General features: G+C 46.4%; 7 protein-coding genes across 7 annotated transcripts; 6 read left to right on the top strand and 1 right to left on the bottom strand.

The window, feature by feature from the left end:
- Positions 1-516: 516 nt before the first annotated feature.
- BDR25DRAFT_315663 (uncharacterized protein) lies at positions 517-1,335 on the top strand (the record flags this gene model as incomplete). Its single annotated transcript, XM_033691540.1, has 3 exons — positions 517-857; positions 912-952; positions 1,163-1,335. 3 exons carry the CDS (start codon positions 517-519, stop codon positions 1,333-1,335), a joined length of 555 nt encoding a protein of 184 aa, XP_033545498.1.
- Positions 1,336-2,283: 948 nt separating this feature from the next.
- On the top strand, positions 2,284-3,487 carry BDR25DRAFT_304699 (uncharacterized protein). The gene is made up of 2 exons (XM_033690266.1): positions 2,284-2,549; positions 2,620-3,487. The coding sequence occupies exons 1-2, from the start codon at positions 2,402-2,404 to the stop codon at positions 3,297-3,299; spliced, it is 828 nt and encodes a 275-aa protein (XP_033545497.1). The 5' UTR covers positions 2,284-2,401; the 3' UTR covers positions 3,300-3,487.
- Positions 3,488-3,777: 290 nt separating this feature from the next.
- BDR25DRAFT_289471 (cytochrome P450) lies at positions 3,778-7,939 on the top strand. The gene is made up of 8 exons (XM_033688455.1): positions 3,778-4,209; positions 4,304-4,444; positions 4,498-4,539; positions 4,587-4,657; positions 4,736-4,764; positions 4,814-5,122; positions 5,170-7,232; positions 7,291-7,939. The coding sequence occupies exons 1-8, from the start codon at positions 4,098-4,100 to the stop codon at positions 7,734-7,736; spliced, it is 3,213 nt and encodes a 1,070-aa protein (XP_033545496.1). The 5' UTR covers positions 3,778-4,097; the 3' UTR covers positions 7,737-7,939.
- Positions 7,940-14,402: 6,463 nt separating this feature from the next.
- Positions 14,403-17,288, bottom strand: BDR25DRAFT_335130 (uncharacterized protein; the record flags this gene model as incomplete). Its single annotated transcript, XM_033692983.1, has 4 exons — positions 14,403-15,297; positions 15,359-15,703; positions 15,752-17,031; positions 17,205-17,288. 4 exons carry the CDS (start codon positions 17,286-17,288, stop codon positions 14,403-14,405), a joined length of 2,604 nt encoding a protein of 867 aa, XP_033545495.1.
- A 924-nt stretch (positions 17,289-18,212) lies between these two features.
- Positions 18,213-20,133, top strand: BDR25DRAFT_264460 (uncharacterized protein). Its single transcript, XM_033686870.1, has 2 exons — positions 18,213-18,603; positions 18,673-20,133. Exons 1-2 carry the CDS (start codon positions 18,531-18,533, stop codon positions 19,929-19,931), a joined length of 1,332 nt encoding a protein of 443 aa, XP_033545494.1. The 5' UTR covers positions 18,213-18,530; the 3' UTR covers positions 19,932-20,133.
- An 807-nt stretch (positions 20,134-20,940) lies between these two features.
- On the top strand, positions 20,941-21,658 carry BDR25DRAFT_264456 (stress responsive A/B barrel domain protein). The gene is made up of 3 exons (XM_033686869.1): positions 20,941-21,131; positions 21,203-21,313; positions 21,396-21,658. Exons 1-3 carry the CDS (start codon positions 21,066-21,068, stop codon positions 21,555-21,557), a joined length of 339 nt encoding a protein of 112 aa, XP_033545493.1. The 5' UTR covers positions 20,941-21,065; the 3' UTR covers positions 21,558-21,658.
- A 1,161-nt stretch (positions 21,659-22,819) lies between these two features.
- On the top strand, positions 22,820-23,289 carry BDR25DRAFT_230518 (uncharacterized protein; the record flags this gene model as incomplete). The annotated part of the gene is made up of 2 exons (XM_033685341.1): positions 22,820-22,867; positions 23,086-23,289. Coding segments are annotated over 2 exons (252 nt in total), but the record flags the coding sequence as incomplete, so codon positions are not given.
- Between the last annotated feature and the right edge of the window lie 1,065 nt (positions 23,290-24,354).

The raw sequence follows: 24,354 nt of genomic DNA, 5'->3' as shown, positions 1-24,354 counted from the left end.
GAGGTAAAGGGAAGCTTCACTGAATCATTAGGCGACACGCGGAGGATGAGGCAAGACAAGGCCATGGAAGTTTACTCTAACTCATCCTGGGAGCCGAAGAGAATCGGAGGAGTCTTTCAAAATAGATTTGCAAATTTTTGGCACAACAGACTCAGAGTATCGATTGTTCTCAGCATTTTAGATAGCCTCCATGAGAAACCGGGGATCTGTTAAAATACAGATCTATTAAAATACTTGAGGAAAGCTAGTAATTGAGGGTTAGATATTAGCAAATAAAGATGAACGACAAAGAGCGTGCATTTCCCTCTCTTCGTTAAAATTGAATGCAATGAAGAAGTATTCACCAGGGATAACATAAAAGCGATTTTCCGGGTAGGGGAGAGCTCCAAGCCTCCTGGCTAAGGATACATAGGAGAAAAAGGCATCGGATTTAAGTCAGTCTTCAGAATTGCCAATATATCTTACATACGCTCACCTCTCTACTATTTCCAGTTGGATCAGGGTAGGGATCTCGGAATGATCACTCCTCAATGGGACGAAGCATATTTGCTCAGCATCGGCAGGAATACCAGACCACTATCATACTGGATCATAGCTTTGAGACTCCGACAGGGTTTTCTGCGACTCTCCAAGAAGACATCACGGCAGTTCATCCAATGGGTATACCTTTTCTTCGCCATATACAGCGACTGTGACTTTGTCTTTTCCAATCGGCTCGCTCCGGGCCTCCAATTCGGAAGTACTTTCGGCGCCACGAGGAAGACAGACTATGTCCAGGGATTATATCTCCTGAAAACGAAGATTCTCATTTTAAGGAATACTTCTACAAGTTCCCATCAATTCAAATTTCAGAGGGAGTGAGGTTCGCCGACTACGGTTGTCTTGTACCGAGATAGCGCCCGCATTTCTAGTCATTCTGAGATTTCCGACTTTACCTACCAAGACGGCCATGGTACGCTCACGAGCCACTTCCAACAAATGCAGCATCCGTATCCAGCACCGGATTGGCTCAATACTAATCCGCCGTTGTATCGACTCGAGGTCAAAAGCATGACTTCAAGATCCCGCAACTGCGTTCTACATGAGTGGAGCTCAATATGGTTTGGTACTATAAGTGACTTCTACGAATGCGGGGATACGTTTAGCTAATACGGGAATATAGCGAAGCGGTTACGGGTTACATCGACTATACCTGCGGAGATTTACGTGATAGTTCGTGTCTCAGGGTTAGATGCCCTTGAAGAAGCTGCGCATCATGAGCCAGAATGGAGGATGTATTTGGATCCATATAGTCGTGGCGAGGAAGGCGTGTTAAGATTTTTCGTACCGACATAATCCGTACATGGTGACTGCTAGCAGATGAACCGGAGAATGCGAAATGTTTGTGTGCCGTTACGAGACAATTGTTTCCACCACCACACGTTGCCTACTTACCGCACCTTTTTTTCTCATCAATCCCAAAAGTAAACCATCATGAGAGTCTAGATTTTGTAGGTGTGGAAGGGGGCAAAAGGATGGTGGCTATTTGAGTGAAATATGGATGCCTCCTTGTCAACACAATTTAGGTTATGAGGAAAGGTCGGAAGCTACGCATGGGCTACAGTCCTAGAAACTAGGGGAAAGATTACTGCGAGAATACGCTGTCAAAGACACGAGAAAGTAAATTCTTGTCAAATGTATCATATCCAAAGGTAGTGCAAATGCGGATGTGCAAGCTGCGAGAGCACACTTGTAAATGATATCTCACCGTAATCTAGATGGCTTGGGGCCGAATATCGCCACCGCTAGCAGGGAGGAGTCGGACCCGCTTCGGCCATACCCTTCTGACCATCTGAATCTTGCGAGTGAACAGTTGAGAAAGTAGTGGAGAATTGGAAACCGTTGCTGAATAGTGGCTGAACTGTGATTGGACTGTGGCTGTGTCTAGCATTGGGCCAACTGCGTCAACCAGGTATTTTCTGACTCAGCCTTCGTTGGCTTAATGAGTTGCCGCGGATGCCTCCATTTTCTGAGGTAAAACTCGCAAGGGAGAGCGACCTCTCAGCCAACAGGGATGGTTTACGGGGAAAGCATTGCGGCTTATCAAACCTGAAACACAAGCGACAAACGCCGCAATCTTTCATGACGAAAGGACGGTCCAAGCCTTTTGTTTGTCCTGTTTGCTTAAACGAAACGGACGCAGTGGTTGGCCGATGAAGATCTGCGGCCAGGCGGGCGATCAGGGCGCAGGTTGTGCCTAGATTGGGTACGGTTGCACCCCGAAGGGGGGCGGCTCAGCTCTCCATTTTACCAGCTGCTGACCAGCACAGCAATGCGTTGTCCAGCCTCTTTGTCTGCTCTTCTCTTCATCCTCGACGCTCTCTTGAGGTAGAAGTCTTGCGGTCTATCTCAAGGCGTCGCCATGTTATCCTCGGTCGCGTTCTCGGTTCTGGCGCTCTTGGTGTTCGCGTGTGGCGTCTCAGCGACGGGCTTCGACTGGCTTGACACCCTCCCCGACTGCTGGCAGGAATGCCTCAGTGAAACGGGCAGCGGGTGCGACTCGGCGACATGTAAGTGCGCCCGGTTTCTTCGCGTCTCCATGCTCGCCTGGCGCGTGCTGATTATTTCCTCGCGAGGTAGGCATTTGTAAAGCTAGTAATCTCGATGGTTATCTGCCTGACGCTGTGTCTTGCGCCCGCACAACCTGCGATGCCAACGACTGGACCATCGATCCCTTCCTGGTAACCCTCCAGGCATACTGCGGCTTCGTCGGAAACGATATTCCAGAGTCCATCATCAGCTCTGCCCAATGCGCCGCGACCGAAACCTCCAAGGCGGCGAAGCCTACCTCCACTCGCCAAGCGCAACACTCGCAAAAGTCCCAGGCCCACAGGACAAAGTCCAACGGAGGGGATGAGGTGCTCACAAGTATCTACACGACCACCATTACGCAGACAACGACGGACTCGGACGGTGCGACACTGCAAATCATCATCCCGGTCGTCATGGGCCCAAGCACCGTGAGCTACGGCTCGACTATTACATCGACATTGGATGGGAAGGCCAGCGCTACAGACTCTGCAAGCTCCGATGCCGCATCTCCGAGCCCGACTGCTGCGACATCCGCACCGGTGTCAACTCCAACGGGGCAAGGCCAGGTCGGTTCTTCGACTACAAGCTCAAAAAAAGCGGAGAAGACTTCTAGCAACAACAACAACGGGAGCCCGTTCGAGAACATGCAAGCCGGCGCAAGCCGATGGAAATTCTCTGGGGGTCTAGTAGGCGTGGGAGTCCTCGCTGGCTTGTTCATGAGGCTCTAAATTTATTTTCGAGTGTTTTCTTTGTACGATACCAAGCATTAACGGCCTCGGACCTTGTGCTGCTACTACCTCTTCCTCATCTTCCAGCCAGCGTTCACTGTATTATTTGCATTCAGGGCATATCTCGGGAATATCATGAGCATAGCGCTTTAACACAAATGTAATTGGAATGAACACATAGTTACTTCTCCAACCATACGTAATTCCTTAGTTCGTGTAGACATTCGGGGAATGGACCGAGTGTCAGGATGCCAAGTATCAATCTCAAGCGTCCGGAACCAAGAGCACAGCAACGTGAGTTGGCCTTTGGAAGTCCTCCAATCACATGCGGGACGACTAGATTAGCACGGCCCGTTCAAAGTCCGGCGATTGGTGTTGTCTCACATTCAGACGTGCGAACTTCGCAACCGTTGCCGTAAAGCATCACGACACAAAGAACCGACAAAAGGCGAGCGAGATCCTTCGTGACAGTAGCGTTTCGCTATTCAACTTTCTCGGCCGATGGAGCGGATGCGGACCCGACCTCTCTCGACAACCTAACTTGATTTAGGTCTCCTACCTTCGCCGAGGCGTCTTCCAAGCAGCATCAAACACCATAATACTAGTGCCATCACCTCTCGGAATCACCAATACGGCTGAACCTCTTTTTCGCGAGCATTGGACTTGTCTATTTTACATGATTATAGCGTAGATCACCAATTCCGTGCAAATATATTAACCACACGAGGTTAACCTAATTCCCTCGCTCTTTCCCACTTCTCCTGTTTTCACGTCTCTCCTGTCGTAATATTTTGCGTCATGGAGCCAGAACCCATTCCAGGTCCCCCTGGGCTTCCCTTTGTGGGAAATGTATCAGATATTGATCCAGAAAATCCGCTGCAATCTTTGATGAACTTGTCTGATATCTACGGTTCGTTGGATTCTCATCCTTAGCCTCGTCATTGCGGTACACTTCTCGCACCGCATGCGCAATTTGCGGTCCAGACGAGGCTGACAATTTATAGGCTCTATCTGGAAATTCCAACTTGGAGGCGCTGCTCGGGTCGTGGTTGCATCTCAGGCATTGATGAACGAAATCACCGATGAAACCAGATTCTCCAAGATTGTTTCGGCATCTCTCAAGGAAGTACGAAATGGAGCCCATGGTATGTATTCAATTCCAGTTTTGGTAGCAGTGAGGGCTAAATATAGACTATAGACGGATTATTCACTGCATATGGGACTGAGGAGAAGGATTGGGGTAAGCCACTGCTCCACAATTCTGTCGCGCAACGCTCATCTTCATAGGGATTGCCCATCGAATTCTCCTGCCGGTATTTGGACCGCTCACCATTAGAGCTATGTTTGATGAAATGCATGTATGCCACCACGCTGGGACAGATCTAGGCTTCGGATCTGTTCGTCTTCGAGTCACTTGTGGGTGCTGACCCAAATAGGACATTGCCTCTCAGCTGGTCATGAAATGGTAACACCTCCGGCTTCTCTTATAAGAATCCTACTTACAGAGTTCCTAGGGCTCGACATGGGCCTGATCATATCATCCAAGTGACTGACGATTTCACGAGACTGACGCTAGATACAATAGCACTCTGTGCGATGGATTATCGATTCAACTCTTACTACTCTGAAGAGGTCCACCCATTCATCCAAGCAATGGCTGACTTTCTGAAAGCCTCAGGAGACCGAGCAAGACGAGGTGCAATTGCACAAATGTTTTACCGACAGGAGTCCCAGAAGTACTGGGAGAACATCGAACTGCTCCGAAAGACTAGTCAGGAGGTCATCAAAACGAGAAAAGAACATCCGTCTGATAAAAGAGATTTGTTAGTGTCATCGAATTACTGTTAGTTCTCTCGCTTACTTCTTCAAGGCTTAACGCGATGCTAAATGGCGTCGACCCGAAAACCGGCGAGAAGATGACCGATGATAGCGTGATCGACAATATGATCACGTTCTTGATCGCCGGTCACGAAACCACATCCGGACTCTTGTCGTTCGTATTCTACTACCTTTTGAAGAATCCGAGTGCGTATGATACAGTGCAGCAGGAGGTAGATGAAGTTATTGGGAAGAACCCGATCACGGTTGAGCATCTCTCGAAGCTCCCATACCTGAACGCTGTGCTTCGGGAAACTCTTCGACTTTCGCCCACTGCACCATCTATTGGGCTTCAGGCGAAAGAGGATACCACCATCGCTGGTAAATACCATGTGAGCAAGGGTACCCCTATTATCGCTCTGTTCTCGAAGATCCATCGCGATCCTGTTGTTTATGGTGAAGATAATGAAGAGTTCCGCCCCGAGAGGATGCTGGATGCCGAGTTTGACCGTCTCAACAAGGAGTTTCCTAACTGTTGGAAGCCGTTCGGTAATGGAATGAGAGCGTGTATCGGGCGGCCATTTGCATGGCAAGAGGCTCTTCTGGTCACAGCCATGCTTCTTCAGAACTTCAACTTCACCATGGAAGATCCATCCTACCAGCTGCAGGTCAAACAAACGCTCACCATCAAGCCGAAAGGGTTTTACATGCGTGCACATTTACGAAATCACATGTCAGCAACAACGCTTGAGCGAGCTTTAGCATCAACGTCAATCAGTGAGGCAGCCTTAGCAAAGACTGAGCCACAGGAGCTATCAAAGAAAAGCACCATAAAAGGGAAGTCCATGGTAATATACTATGGGTCAAATACTGGAACATGTGAGGCGCTTGCTCAAAGGCTTGCCGCCGATGCCTCTGACCATGGCTTCAAGGCGGATATTGTCGATACGCTGGACTCGGCCAAAGAAACCCTCCCAACAGACAGGCCGGTCGCAATTGTTACAGCCTCCTATGAGGGGCAGCCGGCAGATAATGCTGCGCATTTCGTGAACTGGCTCGGCGGGTTGAAAGGGTCTGAATTGGCCAACGTTTGTTTCGCCGTCTTTGGCTGTGGTCACCGGGATTGGGCGAAAACGTTCCATAGAATTCCGAAATACCTCAACAACGTTATGGAGAAGAGGGGCGGCACAAGAATTGCACCGCTAGGGACGGCTGACGCGGCAGGTGGCGACATTTTTACCGAGTTTGAGAACTGGGAAGACCAAGTGTTCTGGCCTGCTATGCGGGAGAAATATCGATCTTTGGATACCCCAGGAGCTTCGGCCTACGAAACGAACCTACAGGTTGAGATCTCCACCCCTCGGTCTTCTAACTTGCGCCAGGACGTACGAGAAGCTCGAGTCGAGGAGGTAACAGTCCTATCGGCACCTGGAGTCCCGGAAAAGAGACACATAGAAATCAGCCTACCAACGGACATGACCTATTCCGCAGGAGACTACCTTGCAATCTTGCCTATCAATCCGAAGCAAAGTGTGAGCCGGGCCATGAGGTATTTCGGGCTGGCATGGGATAGCATGTTGACCATTTCATCTGCTGGCCCGACTACGCTTCCCACAAATGCTCCGATATCCGCAAGCGATGTATTTGGGGCGTATGTCGAGCTCGGTCAGCCTGCCAGCAAACGCAACATCCTCGCTTTGATAGAGGCTACTCAAGATGAAGGAAGTACGAAAGACCTTGCTCGATTGGCGGACGTCGACTTCGCAACTGAGATTACGGCAAAACGTGTCTCGGTTCTTGACCTTCTTGAACGCTTTCCGTCTGTCCATCTACCGCTAGGACCTTTCTTGAAGATGCTGCCTCCCATGCGAGTGCGTCAGTACTCGATATCATCTTCACCGCTGTGGAATCCAAGCAATGTCACCCTTACGTACTCCGTCGTAGATCAACCAGCTCTGAGTGGACATGGACGCTTCGTCGGGGTAGCATCAAGCTATCTTTCAAGCCTCGCGCCAGGGGACAAACTCCATGTTGCTGTTCGAACCTCTCATCAAGCCTTCCACCTGCCGAAGGACACTAGGAACGTTCCCGTCATCATGATGGCAGCTGGAACAGGTACATATATTTCCCCTAACTGATTTACACTTTACTTTAACTCACGACCGTTATTTAGGTCTCGCTCCTTTCCGGGGCTTCATCCAAGAGCGCGCCGCGCAACTCGCCGCAGGCCGATCTCTCGCGCCAGCACTTCTCTTCTACGGCTGCCACTCTCCTGACACTGACGCACTTTACTCAGAGCTCCTCAGCCGTTGGGAGAATCTCGGCGCGGTCTCTGTCCGTTATTCTTACTCCCGTACCCCAGAGAAGTCCGAGGGATGCAGGTACGTGCAAGATAGACTGTATCATGACCGCAAGGAGGTGGTAGAGCTGTTTGAAGCAGGCGCGAAAGTGTTTGTTTGTGGGGGTAGGGAAGTAGGTGAAGGGGTACAGGAGACTTGTATTAGAATTACGAGAGAGAGGAGTATGGAGGTGCAGGGACGGGATGTTTCGGAGGAAAAGGCAAGGGAGTGGTTTGAGGGGTTGAGGAATGAAAGGTTTGCTACGGATGTTTTTGCGTAGACTGGATTGGAGAGTTTAGGATAGATGTTGGGAGTGGATGGGTATGGTGACTTAAGGGCTGTGCCCGGTAGCCAGATGCTGAAGCTGTGTGTAGTTGCGAAGCGAGGTCTATTTTGCAATCTCGATATCCGGAGCCAGTGTGTGACGACAAATTACCTCTCCTTCTGATCTCAAATATCTGTTCCTAAACGTGTAAAATCGTCTGCGATATTTTCTTTCACAAATTGCTCAAATGTAGAGAATATGTGTCTACACCACTTGTGTCTACACCACTTCAGGCAGCGTGGCCAACAGTCCGTACTATGACGGATACTTTTCGCTCCGCTGTGATCATGTGAGTCGTACAAAAGTAGTAACTTTGTGAGCTCCCCTACGGCTAGCGAGGCTAAGAAGTGGACCCGTAGTACGGTTAAGAAAGGCTTTTTAGAGTGACAATTGCCTATTTTTTACGCGTCTAGGAGGAGGATTTCTGAGTTACAAGTTAGACGTGCTTCTGCTGTACAACAAGCAGAGATTTCTGTATCACTTTCCTTGATAGCAGTATAGCAAATTGTGTGCCGTATTACCTGCATTAATATCTATCACTATAAGCGTGTCACATTTCTTCCACCTTGGCTGCTTAAGACGTACCCCTTGGCTAGTTCTTCAAGCTTGTTTATATCCCATCACGCTATAATCCATGTTATCTTCATTTGTGTTGGTTTAAGATACTCCATAATTTCTTCTTAATCCCTAGTACTAGCTGCAAGTGCGAGAGGGCCTGCAGTAGAGGCGGAAAGACTGTTATTTTTAATAGGAATTTGCTTACTAAATGAGATGATCTAGTTGTAGAGGAATTAACTCTGTTTGCTAAGTCGTCTAACATGAGTTTAATAAACCTATAGAGTGCATTGAGTGAGCCCTATCTTAAAGTACTACATGTGCTACGCTGTAGCTCTTGGCAAAAGTAGCAACTGTAAGGGTGAACTAAACCACTACTATTACGTACTGTATGACCCCATCCCTTCCTCCTTAACAAAGTGAGAAGTAGAGAGGTATTTTATGCCAACTGTAGCGTAGTACAAACTGTTGGCCACATTGACTTCGGGGACCCATTCCCCACGATTCTAGAAGAAGAATTACAACAAACGCACACATTCCGCCCACTCTCTAAGGCTAACAGCCTTACGTTGTCGGAGATACATAATGAACAGCTCTTCTAAGCTTTAAACAAAGCTGTTAACTTCTCCCAAATAAATAGAAGGATGCTGTGGTTAAGAGTGACAATTCATTATTGCAAACCCTAAGAGCTATCACATCTGGCGTATTTTACTTGGGCATGGTGCTGACCTCTAGAGTCTGAAACCGCAATACAAATGGCCTAAAACAGTTGCAAACCTTTCTTAATCAAGTCCTCGCCCAAATTTTGCGACATTTTATATTCCTTAATTCGTCAAACTACGAATAATAGGGGAATATGGCTCCCTTCACTATCTAGCGTAGTCCAGTGGTGGGCCTGTTAGAGGTGCTATCAGTAAAGCACCATTTCCATACAAACTTTTGATGCTGAAAGAAGACCTATCCTTCATCTCCTCTCACAGGAAGGCAATACATCCAGCGTACCGGTCTGATCCTGAACAAAGAGGCCAACATTGAGTTCCGTGATTGATGGGGTCGAAAAGAAACAATCGCCAGACGTAATTTAAGCATGTATTTGCATGAGGCAAGTCTGCGAGTGGGCGTTGAAAAGATATGCATTGTGTTATGCTACAAAAAAACCTGCTGGCTCCTGAAAGTTTTTTGAGCCTATGAATTATGGTCCAATTCCAGATATCCGCCCTTTTGCGCGGCTGACAGCCACTTGTCTCCACGGGATATTTGTCTCAGGTTAATTGAGCGTCGGCATCAGCTTCGCTAGCCTTCTGGGGTGTTTCGGATCTGACCGCCCTCCTCTCTTGGAGCGTTCCTTCGCCAAATGCACATGAGCAAGAAGGTGGACGCATTCTTGGCTTTTTATCAACGCTGTGGAAGTCCTTCGTACTTCATTCCTGCGGTTAGTCTATCGTATTAGATAGTGGGAAAGGGTTTTACACTGACAGGTTCAGCCCAGTCCAGTCATGATCCTGCCCCAAAGAGTACTTTTCAGGCTCCTACCACTGAGCTTTGAAAGCCTTTATCTTTATCCAAAAGTTCCACATCGCGAGCTTAACAACGAAGAATATGTGAAGTATGATACTCCGGAGTTAAATGATACTATTCAACTTTTCGCTCCCATCCAGATTCATCTTTCGAAGTTCATCAGCATCGTATTGAACAAGATACCATAGCTTCTTCCTAGGCCTGGAAGCTTTACTCCATAATATCCCAGGAGTTTCGAGAGTGAACTTAGCGACGAGAGCTAAGACGGCCGCAACCAGTCAAGGTCCCCAGGACCCAACAGCGTCGGAGCGCTCGCTGTAAGAAATTGTACCGAGGAAGAGTTTGAAGATGAAGAGGCAGAATAGAAATGGGGAGCCTGTAAGGCCGATGAGGTAGTAGAGTTCAGCGAGCACTTTTGGAATGGAGCGGCGTGTGTAGTGGTATCGCGTGTTTGTAGAGGATGCAGTTTGAAGACTAAGATATTGGAGAATTGAGTCTTTCCACAACAGGTCTTTGAAGAGAAGCCGGATTCTACTCTTCGTCCTGCATTTGCGGTAACGAAGATCCTGTTTCGTGCGGATTCAGGGCTCTAGTTCATAGTGGTCAATTTAGCAATCCCTACACCAGAGCGGCGACCCAGAGGCCGAATACAACCTCCTAAAGGTTGACCACACCCGTTTTTGGGTGGAAGTATTAGAGATATCCAGATGTAGTTTGTTCCTTGACACTTCTAGTGGCATAATGCCACCGATTACACGGGGTCAACGTACCAGGTTCTGCCCCAGCCGAGCACGCGAATGCACACTGGGAGTATCCCAATCCTTCGATCATGATGATGATCCGAAGCTTTCCTTTCCCGTCAAACTATTAGTGGATCCCTCGAATACGGTAAAACCGTTGAAAAGGAATCTCTTGTGTTACCAAGTAGCGTGAAATTTGTCGCACGTGACATGGCACATCCATGAGGTCACACTAGTCATTCATGAGGGCTAGCACCAATGTACGCTATATCTGGAGCCACCTCGAGCTCCTTAAGCCCTAAACTATCATTTCATACGTATCGTTTGCTACCCACTACTTAGCTAAGCTTACCCGCTCTATCCTAGACCCCGCGATCTGCTCTTAGTGGCATAATTTGCAACCAGTTAATTGCTGCCCCGCTTCCTCTAATTGAGCTGGTATTATGGACGACTATGACAGCGGCACGGATCAACTCTGATAGCGGCACGGATCGACCTCAAGATGAGGTCATCATCAAAGTGAGCAGTCGCCGGGCAAATCATACATTGGAGCGGCTATTCTTAACAGCAACAAGCCACTCAAGGCAGACTCGTGGCACGGGGAAGTTTAAGACAGCTACGTTGTGTACTATCCGGCTTAGGAACCTGCGAATTCTTCTTAAGATGTTTATAAAGAACAGAAGAAACTTGTTGGCTTATCATTTCTATGCCTTCATTCAAACCACTTTCTACGCGGTCTGTCTCTTAGATACAACACGTATCCATTTTATCCACCATTTCTAAATACGCAACAATCTTTCTGGTCTCCCTTATTGCCCAAGCACTATGCGTTCCGTTGAGCACTCTAGTGAAGCGCAACCCTTGCGATGGTGTTAACGTAGAGCCTATTCTTTATCACGAGTACCTAAATGACGCTTGTCCACCTGCATTTCGTATGGACGAATCTGCCAATTGTCCAATGACCAAATGGGTATCTTGGAACAAACTATTGACCTGTTCGAACTACTGCCAAGTGCGAACGAATTTCTTCTTTGGGCAGGAGAAAATATTTCTTTCCCATCCTTACTGCCACGGACCAATGACCTACACTATAACCGATACTACGCCTGTTGTGCTTGCTATTAACGTGGCTTTGCCTGTCTCTGGAAATTTTACAGATGCATTCACTGCTGGGATCAGTGCAGGAGTGGCATACACCAAAACCTGGGCTCATGCAGAAGCCAAAGAAGTCAAACTGGAAGCCAATGAGTGTGGCTACTTTGCTTTCCTCCCCATTCTTAAAGAATCGTGGTGATCTTCTTTCCTTCCCCTCTGCTGACGCCAGGTCTTGTTGTGACAACGGGATCTGAGGATGATGCTAGATCTTAGGCTTATACACTTCTAGTGGAACTTTCACCAACGGCGAGTATAAAGATGTTTGCCCAGGGCACCCTGAAGGTGGGTGTGTGAATTCACATAGTGTGGGAAATCAGTGTGCTAGGATGCCTAGGGTTGCTCCTGGTACAAAAAATGATCGTGCTGGCGTTACTATATTAGTTCGCGTCGATTGCTCCACGCATGCTCCTCTGCCACCGGATTTCCAGGATCCTGCATACAATCACGATGGCGTTCCGCTAGATAGGGGCGTTTACGATGCCTTCGCTGCCACATTTGAAGATCCGCTACGCATACAAGGATCAATATCAGAAGACATCAAATGCTAACTCCGAGGATCTAGATGCCCCCGGTATTCAGGACTGTACGGATGCTATGTTCACACCAATGAACAACCCTGGAATGGGTTCTCTCATTGGAAAGAAGGATGAACTGTGGTGGCCTGGTGTAAGTAGATGGTAACAATGGCTGGCTCTAGTTCTAGACTAGTACTGGGTAGTACGTTCCATCCTGTGCTCTACAAATCGAGTATCCCCAAGGCTGGGCGGACGATTGTCTCGTCACCGAGGCAGAAGTTGCCCGATCAGCAGTAGGAATCTTTGATAAGTGCCAGAATGAGGGTACTGGAAAAGTAGGAGGCTCAATGACTCTTCGAAATGATGCACAATGCAACTCAAGACTAAGGATTGCTCCAACCAACGGTAAGGCACTACCGCAAGGTCAACCTTAGGCGCGTGGCTTACGGCACCTTTGGTTCGTAAGTTCACTTTATTATAAGCCTCTAGCACAAGGTTTTCTGTTGTTGCGCAAGCATGTTTTTTATTAGCGTGGAGTTACCCTAGAGCTAGATATCTAATATATAGTTTATCTATAGCGAAAATGTTTTCTAGGTCTTCTCTGCAGGGTTAGTAAGCTATGTATGTATTCTAGTCAACCGCGAATGAATCACCTTAGAAATTTGAGGCTTGTGCCTTGACTAATTTTTCCAAGGTCTTCTTTTTTACGTATCCTATGAACCATTCCACTCTTTGCATCGCCTTGCCAAATATGAGTCTCAATGATAACCACGACCAGGTATCCTTGCTCCAAAACTACATAAGATTCACTCCTCCGCTAACGAGCACAAACGTAACGGTGGTATAAGAATAATGAATTAGGAAATTGTACGAAATTAGGGACAGGACAGAATGTTGAGCTAAGGAATAGTATGGGCTAGTAATGCTACGTAATCTAAGCTCTAAAATAGTATGTACTAGGTACAAGTTCGTGAGTAGTACAGAAAACAATTTTATAGAACGAGCCAGCGTGGCCAACAGTACGTAGTACGTTACGTTTGAGCTTTTTTCTGCTAGTAACTTCTCAATTTAGTAGTACATTTGTACGTAAGCAGTAAATTAATTAGCAAGTGTGTAACATAACAGTAACTTCTTAAAATCCTTATACTTTTGTACTTTTCGCAAGAAGTTTTGTTAGTCTAGGTTAAAATTATTCTAGGAGAAGCTTTTTAGCCTAGATAAAGTCCCCTTCTCCTCCTTATTGCCCTCTGTCTCTAGCTTGTTGGGACAACTCTAATAAGCAGAAGGATTAGGATAAGGCTGTACACCTGCTGCAATAGAGAAATTAAGACATCTAGCTTATTATAATAATTAATAAGATAGGCAATAAGTTAGCAAATAGGCAGGTATAAGATAAGGAGCTTTTCTAGGGCAAAAGTTAACTATTTTTATAATTGTTACTCTAAAACGCAACCTTAAACAAAGCTCTTAACGCGATGGCTAATAGGGTCTAAAAACAGGAGGGAAATCTCCTAAAATATAACCTCTCTAACCCGTACTATAGGACGTACTTAGCAATTCACTGTACAAAAGTTACGTCTCACATTTTAACTACTTTTGTACTCCTCACGTGATTACTACGTTCACGTAGTTACGTTACGTACTACGGACTGTTGGCCACGCTGGAACGAGCTATGGAAGAGTGCACAGTAGATAATAGTGCGTAAATAGCGAGCTCTAGAGTAATTCATGGTAGCGGGTAGAAGGGTAATAGTAAAGCTAGGTAATAGTGCTATCTGGAAGTAGTTTTGTGATAAATGGTCCGTGAAGTGAGTCCTGAGTAGACTGCTATCTCCTTCCTCTGATACTCCGATTTGCAACAGGACCTCGAAACAGCCTTAATGAGCTCAACTAGGCTCCGCAATAAATAGAACATCCTTCCCCGACACGTAATGTTACCCAAACAGCATCTCTCCCGCAAAGTGTTTTGCAACGCTTTGCCTACAGCTATCTCGCTGACGCACTTATTCTAGTCGATTGCCTACTTGCCTCGTCAAGCATGATGTACGAGCCATCGCTAGCCGAAATTCAACCTAAATTTGTTACTGATGCTCGAGGCTTATCGTCTGATGCGTCCCGGTGCCATTACTAGCCCAAAATTACCAAAGCATCCATCCCACCAAGCTCATGAATGCTTCGTCTGTGTCTTCATCCGGCGCTTCCCTGCCTTGGATTCTACCTCTTTCGACTTTGGCCTCCCTCCTCAATCGTTCAACCTCACTAGGATTGTCAAGGCGGTCCTCTACTGATGCTAAAAACCATAGCGCTCTTGCCAAGTGGCCTCTCATCTCCACCATATCGCGGCTCATGTCAATAATCTCCCTAAACATCCTAGCACTCACGAGCAATTCACTCTCGGCTACAAGCATCTGTGCGACAATGAAAATCGAGTCTGCGACGTGAGGGCCTTTGGCACCGAAGATGCCTCGGCGAATAGTGATAGATTTTGAAGCCAACCGTTGCCCTTCTTCCTTGCGTCCAAGCGCGTATTGTATTCTGGCCAATAGCACAATGTCCCCAGCATGCTTGGGGTATTGAGAGATTGAGATTTCCTCCTCGGTCTTGTTCTGCAGCTTCCAGCAGAGGTTAAGGGCTTCGAGCGCCTTTTCGGGTTGGTTGCCTCGAAGGTAAGCAAGTGAGTATATGGCCTGCGTCCGGGCTGACGTCTCGTTGAATTGAACGAAGTTGATAGCATCCGCCTTTGCGAGGTACTCCAGCGCTAGCGTAACATCTCCAATCTCAGAGTAGCTGCACGCAATCGAATCGTAAACTTCGGCTATAGCGGGCGAATCTGGTTCCTCGATTTTCTCTCTAACCACTAACGCTTTTTGGTATGCAGAGAGAGCCGCTCGTGGTTGGGCTACATCAAGGTTGATGTGTCCTAATATCCGGTATGCCTGCGCACATATCCGACTATTAGGGTCTAAGTCCAGTGTCAGGCTGTACTCAAAGAAGGACTTTGCTGTGGTCGGTTGTTCGTTCTCCCAAAGATAGCTAGGATCAAAATAGTCAGTTCACAGCTTGACATATTTAAAGAGTCGCAGAATCTGCTTACGTCCCAATACGGAAGATCAGCTCAGCAAAAACCTCAGTATTTGTAGCCTTCATATTATACTGATTTTGTAGACTCATCAAGGAAGACAGGTGGGGTACAATGGCGCTGCAAGTCTCCCATGAACGCCAACCATGACCTTGCTGAGGGCCTCGCTGATCCCATGTGTTAGGGAATGCGTGGTAGAGCAGTTGAATTGCGTTGTCTAGGTACAAAGTCTGTTCATCTTCCGGCACTCTAATAAGCATCGCAAACTTAACCAAGCGATGCATGGATATGGACTTGGATGTGGTTAGCCGACATATTAGGGATGTCTTAGTAATCAGCTCGGACACCACTTCACCGAAACTAGGCTTTGTGTTAGGAATGTGCAGAGGATCTAGGGTCTCTACTGACTCGAAATCGTCGCTTAGGAATTTTAGACGAGACTCTAAATTCTCGGCTCTAGTTCCTATCAACAGCCGTTCAGGAATCATGTCCGGGTCGAAGAGCGAAAGGAATTCCAGCAGAACCCTAGCGTTTTGTGATAATGATTGAAACGATAAGTCCCATACGGTATTCAATGTATGCTCGTAGTCGATTTGAGATTGATCCTTGACGAATATTCTCTCAGTGTGCTTTTTATATAAAGCAAGGAATTCTTCATAGGTATATCCACGGTCTTGGATGAGGGAACTCATGTGAGCCATGGCAAGCGGAAGGCCTCCAATAAGCTCACATATTTCCTTTGCAGCTTTTGCATCCGCTTCATCAGCCGGCTGAAGGCCTGTTAAGTCGTACAGGATACCCGTAGCCATATCGTCATCGAAGGACTTGAGTTGCATAATCTTCTTGGCACGTCTGGCCGCGACTGCTAGGGAGCGGCTGGTGATGATAATGGATCCTTTGTTACTAGCCGGCCATATCTGGCTTAGGATCCGGGAATCTTCTACATTATCAAAGACTAGAAGAAATGCCTTCCCTGAGTTATTCAGCCAGTCCCTGACCTTTTGGACAGATTGGTAATCGTCCTCTCCGCCTTCCTTCTTTAGCAAGCCGAGCTTCGACGCAAAGGTGGACAGACTTTGGACAAGCTTAGTCTGGGTGTCAGCTTGAATCCATGCAATAGCCTGGAATGTTTCTCTGGAAGTGTTAGCGTAATTAAGAGCAAGCTGAGTCTTGCCGATCCCGCCGATGCCGCATATTGCCGCCACTTTCAGGTTGTCGCCGTCACTTCTTGGATCTAAAAAGTTCTTTAGTTCCTCTTCTTCTGCCGACCTGCCGTAAAATTTCAGGCTCAATCCGTACGGTATGATGTGGCATGGTTTTCCACTGTCTGATATCATTAACTTTTGTAGACTGTTTATTACTTCCACCGTTTCGGCCGTATGGATCTCGTTGGGCAATCGCATCATGTCGGCTATTTCGCCGACTTTCCTTGAATAAAGCTGAAGGTTGGACATGGACTCATTGAACCTTGTGCTGAACATCGACCATGCCGTACGACTAGTGGTAGCATTTGGATTGCTACGAAAGAAAGTGATTGCGTATGCGTAGAAGATGGTTATTTCGGTGTACATGTTCAATAGAGCTACTTCAAGGGACTCTGACAATGGGAGCTCTTGTTGAACTTTAGGGAGAACATTGCCTAGCTGTTCCATCGGGGTGACTAATTGCGGGAAGACTGGACGTGTAAACTATTTTATTTAGTAAGCAACTCCCTGTAAATGGTGGCGAAAGGGTATATCACCTTGAGCAAGAGTCTTGAGAGCCCCACAAGAGAGATGCAAAACGACCGTTCAGCCCCAGTGACCAGGCGATAACAACTGCAAAATCATTGATGCCAAGCAATACAGGGACAGGCTCTCACTTCGGTAACGTGTTTCATATGCGAGCGCCGCACCCAAGCGAGCGCCGCAGCATCCCTACTAAAACGCCTGCGCAACAACAACATAAAATGCCACAACAGCACAAAGCTTAGAGAGCCTATACTAAAGAAGATGTATAGGTTACTATTTTTAATATTAAAAATAAAAAATCTAGAGCTTCTAACATGCCAAGGCAATCTACAAGGTCTTTAATGTATAATAATATAATATTAATATAATAGTAGTTATCTAGACCTTGGAGATTTGCAATTCCTGGAATGGCAACTCCTAGATTTCATCTATGAGAGCATTCGGCTATCTATCTCCCGCTGCCCCTTTCTAGTTTGGAGTCCTTGCCAGGCCTCTTTCTTCAAGTTGCCTGTGGTACTTGTCAATGGTTGTTCGCCATATCAGATGGACCGGTTCGTTGGCCTCTATAACTAAAGGCGACGTTTTTGACTTGAGGGAGCAGATAAAGTGTAGGGAGAACTAAATGAATTTTCCAGCGTCTTCCCTTGTCAGAATGCCAACGTCGAGTATTTTGTTTTCTTTCTGCGGCGCGGACGTGAAACGGGGTTGTCCGGAGACCGGTGAGCTGTGCCACTCTATGCAACGCTGTCATATGATAATCATTCAATCTTGTCCGTGGTGTGTGAAGCGAGTACTTGATTCATAAAAAAGAGCGGTGAGGACATTATCGTTTGCTTTCCACAAGTCCGGTGTCCTTAAAATCATAGCATTAGCCAGACAAAACGCCTTAACAACTAAGCCGATGGACAAGACAGGTATACAATTCGTGTGTGCTCAGAAGCCAGGCATGGATGATGGGACGTGGGGATTGGATGGGGTTGCTGGAGTGAAGCTGGTCACTGCACGGGCACGGGGCTCACGCAAACGCCCGCGCGTAGTCCTCTTTCTAATTGGTCGAGAACAAGCACAGTCCCTTGGGTTTTTCGGCCACAGTCGTACGAGTGGAAACAACCACCACCCGTTCGCCCCAAAATGTATCACACGTAGGTAAAGCTTGCGTTAAAGGTAATAGCCAAGAAAATTCGTGGTGCTTCAGCCCCGCGAGATAGTGGGTAAGTGCGCCGGCAGACCAGGACCAGGCTACCGCTTAGGTGCTGTTTGTGTTGCATCATCAATCTTCAACTGGGAACACCAACTGAAATCTCAACCTTCTACCGCAGGTACTATCGCTCCATAGCTAGCTGATCGAAACCAGACGTTCTCTCACTCACCACATCAATCCACATAGAGAAACAGCTGTCAAGTGCTGAAAACACCGCTGATCTTGTGTCCTTTCGTGCAACTACGTTTTGCGTTCTATGGCCGCAGTCCGATCCCGACGGAAGCTATCTACTACTCCTGGTAGCTTCAGAGTCCGCAAGAAGCGCAGCTGTGAGTCTTACAGGTCCACCTCCAATCAGACTCTTTTTTTAGCCATTATAACTAATAAATCCCAACCAGTCTTCTCGACGACTGCCTTGACTGCTGTAGCTCCGCAACCGACCAAAGCGAACGAGCTCTTCAAGGAGCCTCAGCCAGTGTCCGTGTTTTTACCAACCACGATCGACTTGGGCTGGTACCAGCCTTGGCTCCATGGACAACTCACAAATATATCGCATGCTGTTTTACAGCTGCAGGTAGGGAAGGAGACACTTCTCGAGGGCAACGCATTTGAAAAAGTGTTTGCCGCGGTGGCCCAGTTCGCCCGAGATAACGAAGGGATTAGCATCGACGACTTGATTGAAGACCTTCGCAGAACACAGGGCATGGAGGAGTCCCACGAGTGTCTCAAGGCCCAAAGATTACTCGTGTTCGCAATCTTGGGCTGGCAGTCCATGCTTTACAGACCTACGTTCAACACTTGCTCGCTCGAGGAGCTGGCAGTCCTCGAGTACGACAGTCAGTCGAACTCTGGACTAGTGTTTGACAAAACCAAAGTGTCAGTTGACCTAGCAGATCGGCCATTATTCGCCATCTTGAAGGGCTTCGGAAATTTGTTGCCTTCCCCACCTCCGAACATAACCCAAGTAGCCAGTGAGAATAGTAAATCGGCTGCAACTTGGTTACCCCTGGATCCTTCTGAAACAAACGCACACCTTCTCATGGCCTTACTCCACGTCAGAATTCGTTGGGTTGATTGTCTGGCGCTGCATCTCGACTATAATAAGTCCAGTAGGACCCTTTCACTTTTCAGCTACCCTTCATTCTGCGTCGCAATGCTTCAGTCCAAAGGTACTATATTTTCATTCGCAAGTACGGAGAAGAGATCGTTCGATCCACGCGCAAGTGAGGAAGATATCTCACAATTTATGCGGGAAGTGCTTCTGTCGTTTCGATTGCTCTTTGGACAGCATGGACCTTCGAGAAAGCTCTTTCCACATACATACAGGCCAGCAGATCCAAGTCAAAACCTAGACCAACTACTTCCGATTCTATGTATGAAAAAATCGGTACAGCAACCCTCAGTATCGCTGTCATTGCCAGCTGACCAGCCTGTGTATTTTGCGGCCCAACATTTCCCCGTCTTGTCCGAGAGGATCGAGCTTGTTGCGAAGGAACTCAAGAATTCTCGGCCCGCTTCTATGAGAGAGCTTCTGCACGACCGACGGGACAAGTTGCAGTATTGGACCTTTTGGCTCATTTCAATAATAGGGGGTATAAGCGTGCTTCTGAGTCTAATTCAAGTTATTTTGCAAGCAATACAGTTAGCAAGGGGTTAAACTGGTCTTGTTACCCTTCCTATAATTGCTGTGTTTTCATAGCTTTTCTCTGTTAGTCTCACCTCTTTGGAATTATCGCTTTGAATGGCTTTCAGATCTACTTAGAGCTATACTGGGCTAGCCACCGATACCCCTTGTTCCCTCTCATACTCATTCGATTTCTTTGTTTCCTAGCCACTGTCGCATAGCGCAATGATTCAACTCACCTTTTACACCTTTGATCTATTAAGATGCTTACACCTGATATCTATATAACATCTCTGCGGTTTTATCGAGGGTTCGAGTCTTGATCTCCAACCTGAGGTCTCATTATTCAGGAAGCAATTTTCAGGTTCATTCTCATTACATCAAATCAGCCACCAATGCAATCGCCTCCAATAAAACCATCAGTGTGATTTCTCCGATGCAACTGAACCGTAAAGCTCCAAATGAATTTCGGCATAACCAAATTTTGAAATCGCGAAAGAATGACGCTTGTTGCGCTTGGTCTCGTTATATCTAATGAAGTTCATTTTCAAGACTTGAATTAGTCAGCTAAAGAAGCTGTAACGTATTCTATCAGTAAGCTACACACATCAGGACGCTGCGCACCCCAAAACCCACCGAAAATGACAAAACCGTACCTCAAGATCTCAACAACAGCTTTTTTGCCTCTCTAGAGCATATTATATATATGTATATAGAAGAAATGGAAGCATTAATTCTTAAGATATCTGATTTTGACCTAATTTTAGCTTAATTTTTTTGGTCTTGAAATTTGATATCTTAACAACAACTTAGGGAAAGAACCTAAGACTCTAATTTATGTCTTAGAAGGGATATGTAAAAGCTAATTTTACATTATAATATCTTTCTGCCTAGCCGTTGTCGAGATCTTGAGGTGCGATTTTCGTGATTTTCGGTGGGTTTTGGGGTGCGCAGCTTACTGATAGAATACGTTAGTTAGTTAGCTTAACTAGTTAGCTACCCCGCTTTCTTAACGAGGGGTCACCCTCGCACACCAGGTAAAGCGGAATGGAAGTGTAACCTCTTATCCTCCGACATTGCTCGAGGGTCCCACTGTTATTCTTCTCACTCTCATTTGTTTTTTCTCGATCTCGAGTCCTGGAGCTTCGGGATACCACGAAATCCAAAATGGGCATCACTCATATCGTTTTGTTCCAATTTAAAGAATCTGCAAGTCCTGGGGAGATCAGTGAAGTACGTAACACTGAAGGCACCTCATATATATATATATATATATATATATCTGACAAGATAACAATATAAAGGTTTCTCAGCGTATGCTTGCTTTGAAGGAGAGTTGTATCCATCCTACAACTCAAAAACCGTACATCATGTCCGCATCTGGCGGGACGGATAACTCATCCGAGGGAATTCAGGTGCAATAGTTCTTTTATTTGAATGATTTTATTAAAGACATGCATCTTGAGTGTGCTGACTGCCGCTGTTTCCGTGGCGTAGAATGGCATAACCCACGCATTCATCGTCGAGTTCAAAACCGCTGAGGACAGAGATTACTACGTCTACAAAGATCCCACCCATGCAGAGTTCAAGGAGCTCGCTGGCCAATTTCTGGAGAAGGCACAGGTTATAGATTTTACAGACGGAGTGTTCATGCCATGATTGGATCTTGCGTTGGGGACTTGTTGGTTGGAGGTTGCTTCAGGATTACCGGGAGATCAGTGAACCAGAATAGACGGGAAGATTTTTCTATTCCTCTAAATACTACATGCTCTACCTGGAAATTACCATCATTGAAGCATGTTTTCATCCAGTCGTCCGTTGGTAAATTGCTGAAACTGAAACTAATCCAAAGCCCTTTTTGTGCTATCTTGTGGCTATCGGGCAGCATTTTATGTTCAAATGCCAGTTTTCAACCTTGAACTTTCCTTGCAGACCCGTAATCCGTATCTCGTTCATTTTTTCGACTGTATTCCATCGCCCCCGAAATGCTGGACAGGAAGTTAAAACTTAGAATATTGGGCGGGTGATAGACACACAGAACTTTATGTCATACAGTCCAAGATGGATCAGTGGGTGTATCTGTCACGCGCTATGACCTCCGGTTTGGTTTGCTGCTATATTGTCGCCGTACTGCCATAGAGGTTGGCATGTTGCTTACAGAATTCAGTGATACGCTGCACTCACCCCTATCTTTTAATACGATATTCCAGAGGTGGCGGATATTATGCTTCTACTTCTCGTGGTGGAAGCTTCCTTATATTCTATCCTTGCCGTATTTAGGAAAGAGGTGGGACGGTGTAGTCCCGCATGACAAGTTCGCCTAGTGCGTGTACTGTCGAACGTGATGATACCTCCATGCATTGCACTAATCACTTAGTGCCTCTAACATTGGATATCAGGAGCAGATTTTCTAGGTTTTTGAGCCTTTGGCAACAATGACCGCCTATATTGAAAAGGGAGTTATTCTATATGCAATAGTATTCATTTTTAATCATTTTGGTAACAGATAGTCTTGCATGAGACTGATACGATACCTACTCTGCTTTCTACTCTTTTCTTACTGTTATTACTTACAACTTATGTCTTTAAGATCCTTGTTATTTCAGCCTTCCATTAAGGTCAGCTAAGGGTCAGTGAGCATGTGACTTGGCCTGACCGATGAACATTCATAACGTCACCAGTCTTTATCAAATCGCACCAAACTCACTACATAAGAAACCTTAACATCGGTCAGCTTTAACCGTCATCTCCTATTCAAGCAAATTCAACTCTCGAATCCTCATCAGATCAGATCAACCAAACGTCGTCTACACCAAACCGACCAACCCATACCCCAACCTAATAAATCTAAGGCTTCATCGACCACTACATCCAACATGTCCCCGAATCAAGATTAGCTCCAAACCCAAACCTAAATAAGTCTCATCGCAGGCCACGCGCAATACGTCAAAGGTGCTGTTGAGGCCCGCGTGTATCCCAACCCTTCCAGCCCCAACCCAACCACCTACTAAAACTCCCATTACCCTGTGTCCATATCTCTCTCGCTACTATAGACCTCTTCCTATATCTACAAATACAACTCCCTGAATATCCCTCAACTCCATACACGCTCTCAACACCATACATATTCTTAAATCCTCCTTGCAAAACCATTCCCACCCAACTAACCGCTCTCCTTCCCTTAAAGGAAACAATAGGGCGGCTAACCTCATCCGAATCATGGAAATCTTCCGGCACCCAAGACAAACAAGATGCAGTTTCCACAATGCAAGAAGCCGGAAAAGAGCGTGATTGCGCAAGCCAAAGGGACCGAAAAGTAGAGGCGGCAGTTGAGAAAGTTGTGGGTTGTGAGGGGATGGAGAAGGAAGGGAGGAGAGCCGGAAATGAATAGATATACGAGGAACGGCGGGTAGAGGGTAAGGTGGGATCTAAGTTTAAATCGTGAGGGGTCGAGTTAGGAGGAGCTAGTTCTAGATAGATGCAGCGTGGCCAACAGTACGTAGTACGTTACGTTTGAGCTTTTTTCTGCCAGTAACTTCTTGATTTGGTAGTACTTTTGTACGTAAGCAGCGAATTAATTAGTAAGTACGTAACATAACAGTAACTTCTTAAAATCCTTATACTTTTGTACTTTTCACAAGAAGTTTTGTTAGTCTAGGTTAAAATTGTTCTAGAAGAAGCTTTTTAGCCTAGATAAAACGCCCTGCTGTTAGTATAGCTTAAATTAATTATCTAGAGCAGCTTAGGCTAGAGCTTTTTTAAAGGTAGAGACTCCCTAGCTGTATATAACTGCCTTAACAACAATTTAAATTATATAGCTAGCGCAGCAGATATAGTGTTTAGTGGTAAGAGGTAAATAAAGCTTCTTAGCTAAAGTTGCAATAGTCTCTGCTTAACATGTTGTTAGCAATATAGCAATAAAATTTAAACGCAATTTTATAGTCCTTAAGCACCTTAACAATCTCTAGCGCTTAATTCTCCCTAGTGTGGTCTCTGTATAGATTGTTAAAGCTAATAAGGAGGTCTCTGTGCTAGTATTTAGCATCTGTGTAGAGGATGTTAGTGTTGTAGTTTTATACTAAAAAAATAAGCCACTACCCCTAGGCAGGATAATGTCACGGTATCCTCCCCGGATCCCAGACATAACCGTATCGGACGCGTACCGGAGTATTATCGGTGCACGTCCGACACGAACACGACACGACACGGACATGAACTTAAGCACGAACCGCCTCAACACTAACTGAACCCGGAACAGGCTCGATTCATACCCGAAGCGCTTGGACTTCTGAGCTGAGTATTTAATTGCTAATTTCCTCCTGAACTTTCCTGTTCCTCACACAACGTCTTGTACCTACCATGATACCTCACGTAGTAATTGAACTAGACCTCCGCGAAGCTCTATAACCTTACTCGTGCATAATCGTGACATTACGTTGTGTCAAAACCCTAGCCA

The sequence above is a fragment of the Lindgomyces ingoldianus genome (genome assembly GCF_010093535.1).
Source record: "Lindgomyces ingoldianus strain ATCC 200398 unplaced genomic scaffold BDR25scaffold_23, whole genome shotgun sequence".
In the NCBI taxonomy this organism is placed as follows: domain Eukaryota; kingdom Fungi; phylum Ascomycota; class Dothideomycetes; order Pleosporales; family Lindgomycetaceae; genus Lindgomyces; species Lindgomyces ingoldianus.
Note: the sequence above shows the minus strand (reverse complement) of the source record. Positions and strands in the feature narration are given on the sequence as shown.

Excerpts from the sequence above, each read along its gene's own strand:
- BDR25DRAFT_304699 (XM_033690266.1), top strand. The coding sequence starts at position 2,402 with ATGTTATCCTCGGTCGCGTTCTCGGTTCTGGCGCTCTTGGTGTTCGCG. Across the intron at positions 2,550-2,619 it reads CGGGTGCGACTCGGCGACAT|GCATTTGTAAAGCTAGTAAT; the intron begins GTAAGTGCGCCC and ends CTCGCGAGGTAG.
- BDR25DRAFT_289471 (XM_033688455.1), top strand. The coding sequence starts at position 4,098 with ATGGAGCCAGAACCCATTCCAGGTCCCCCTGGGCTTCCCTTTGTGGGA. Across the intron at positions 4,445-4,497 it reads AGTACGAAATGGAGCCCATG|ACGGATTATTCACTGCATAT; the intron begins GTATGTATTCAA and ends TATAGACTATAG. Across the intron at positions 4,658-4,735 it reads CTATGTTTGATGAAATGCAT|GACATTGCCTCTCAGCTGGT; the intron begins GTATGCCACCAC and ends TGACCCAAATAG.
- BDR25DRAFT_264460 (XM_033686870.1), top strand. The coding sequence starts at position 18,531 with ATGGCCGCAGTCCGATCCCGACGGAAGCTATCTACTACTCCTGGTAGC. Across the intron at positions 18,604-18,672 it reads AGTCCGCAAGAAGCGCAGCT|TCTTCTCGACGACTGCCTTG; the intron begins GTGAGTCTTACA and ends AATCCCAACCAG.
- BDR25DRAFT_264456 (XM_033686869.1), top strand. The coding sequence starts at position 21,066 with ATGGGCATCACTCATATCGTTTTGTTCCAATTTAAAGAATCTGCAAGT. Across the intron at positions 21,132-21,202 it reads GTCCTGGGGAGATCAGTGAA|GTTTCTCAGCGTATGCTTGC; the intron begins GTACGTAACACT and ends AACAATATAAAG. Across the intron at positions 21,314-21,395 it reads ACTCATCCGAGGGAATTCAG|AATGGCATAACCCACGCATT; the intron begins GTGCAATAGTTC and ends TCCGTGGCGTAG.